Source organism: Antrostomus carolinensis, unplaced genomic scaffold (genome assembly GCF_000700745.2).
Source record: "Antrostomus carolinensis isolate BGI_N321 unplaced genomic scaffold, ASM70074v2 scaffold6769, whole genome shotgun sequence".
Classification (NCBI taxonomy): domain Eukaryota; kingdom Metazoa; phylum Chordata; class Aves; order Caprimulgiformes; family Caprimulgidae; genus Antrostomus; species Antrostomus carolinensis.
The window spans coordinates 7,657-9,441 of record NW_010340551.1 but is presented as its reverse complement, the minus strand read 5'-3'; the positions used below and the strand labels follow the sequence as shown (position 1 = coordinate 9,441).

The 1,785-nt window shown below is 55.5% G+C and overlaps 1 protein-coding gene across 1 annotated transcript in view; it reads left to right on the top strand.

Annotated features, from left to right (window-relative positions):
* LOC104531316 (solute carrier family 22 member 6-A) overlaps positions 1–1,785 on the top strand; it is a 10,601-nt gene that overhangs the window by 1,605 nt on the left and 7,211 nt on the right. The window contains exons 3-5 of the mRNA XM_010176170.1: positions 120–274; positions 356–524; positions 1,360–1,483. Of these exons, the coding sequence (XP_010174472.1) occupies positions 120–274; positions 356–524; positions 1,360–1,483 (448 nt within the window). The remainder of the gene's footprint in view (positions 1–119; positions 275–355; positions 525–1,359; positions 1,484–1,785) is intronic.

The following is a 1,785-nucleotide window of genomic DNA, read 5'->3' as shown; positions in this document are numbered from 1 at the left end:
CTCCTCCTCAACCTCCTCTTCCTCCTCCTCAACCTCCTCTTCCTCCTCCCCAACTTCTCTTCCTCCTCCTCAACTTCTCTTCCTCCTCCTCAACTTCTCTTCCTCCTCCTCACCACCAGGTTCGGCCGCCGGTCTCTGCTCACCTGGTGTTACCTCCAGATGGGCACCATGGGGACGTGCTCCTCCTTCGCCCCCACATTCACCATCTACTGCCTCTTCCGTTTCCTCACGGGCATGGCCTTCTCCGGCATCGTCCTCAACAGCGTCTCCCTCTGTACGTGGCCACCACCAGCCCCCATGGGACCAGCTCTGGGCACCATCTTGGTTTGCTCCACGTCTTTGTGTGTCTCAGCAGCTTTGGAGTGGATGCCCACTCGTACCCGGGCGCTGGTGGGGACCTTCATGGGTTACTGCTACACCACCGGGCAGTTCCTCCTGGCTGGGATCGCCTACGCCGTCCCCGACTGGCGTTGGCTGCAGCTCACCGTGTCACTGCCCTTCTTCTGCTTCTTCATCTACTCCTGGTGAGGAGAAGAATGGAGCCATGGATGGAGGGATGGTGGGATAGAGGGATGGATAGATGGAGGTGTGGATGGATGGTGGGATGGATGGGTGGATGGATGGACATATGGAGGTGTGGATGGATGGTGGGATGGATGGGTGGATGGATGGATGGACATTTGGAGGTGTGAATGGATGGAGGGATGGATGGATGGACATTTGGAGGTGTGAATGGATGGAGCGATGGATGGATGGACATTTGGAGGTGTGGATGGATGGAGGGATGGATGGACATTTGGAGGTGTGGATGGATGGAGGGATGGATGGATGGACATTTGGAGGTGTGGATGGATGGAGGGATGGATGGAAGGATGGTAAGATGGATGGATGGACATATGGACATGTGGATGGATGGACATTTGGAGGTGTGGATGGATGGAGGGATGGATGGAAGGATGGTGAGCTGGATGGATGGACATATGGACATGTGGATGGATGGACATTTGGAGGTGTGGATGGATGGAGGGATGGAAGGACGGATGGTGAGATGGATGGATGGACATGTGGAGGTGTGGATGGATGGAGGGATGGATGGTGGGATGGTGAGATAGATGGATGGACATATGAAGGTGTGGATGGATGGTGGGATGGATGGATGGAGAGTTGCATGGATGGGTGGGTAGAAGGAAAGGTGGCTACAAAGATTGATGAAGAGAAGGTAACATGATGGATGGAGAGTTGGGTGGATGGGTGGAAGCATGGCAAGATGGCTGGAAGGACAGAGGGGTAGATCACCGGTGGCAAGGTCAGATGGATGGTGGGATGATCCTTGGGGTCCTGTCCCCATCTCCTCCACAGGTGGTTAACAGAGTCAGCTCGTTGGTTGGTCATGGTGGGGAAGCCCCACCAAGCCCTGAAGGAGCTCCAGAAAGTGGCCAGGATAAATGGGAAGAAAGAGGAAGGGGACAAGCTCGACATAGAAGTAAAAGGCTCTGGCCGGGTCTCCTGGGGCATCTCTGGGTGGGGGGAAGTGACCCCCACTCTCCTGGCCCTCATGGAGAAGGTCAACAGTGGGGTTCCCCTACACCCACCTTCCCAACCCCCTAGACAACCATCCATCCCTGTAGACAACTGTCCATCCATCGCCATCTGCATCCATCCATCTCCTCATAGAACCACCCATCTCCATCCTCACCATCTCCATCCTCTCCATCATCTCCATCCTCTCCATCTTCTCCATCTCCATCCTCTCCATCCTCACCATCTCCATCCTCTCCACCTCCA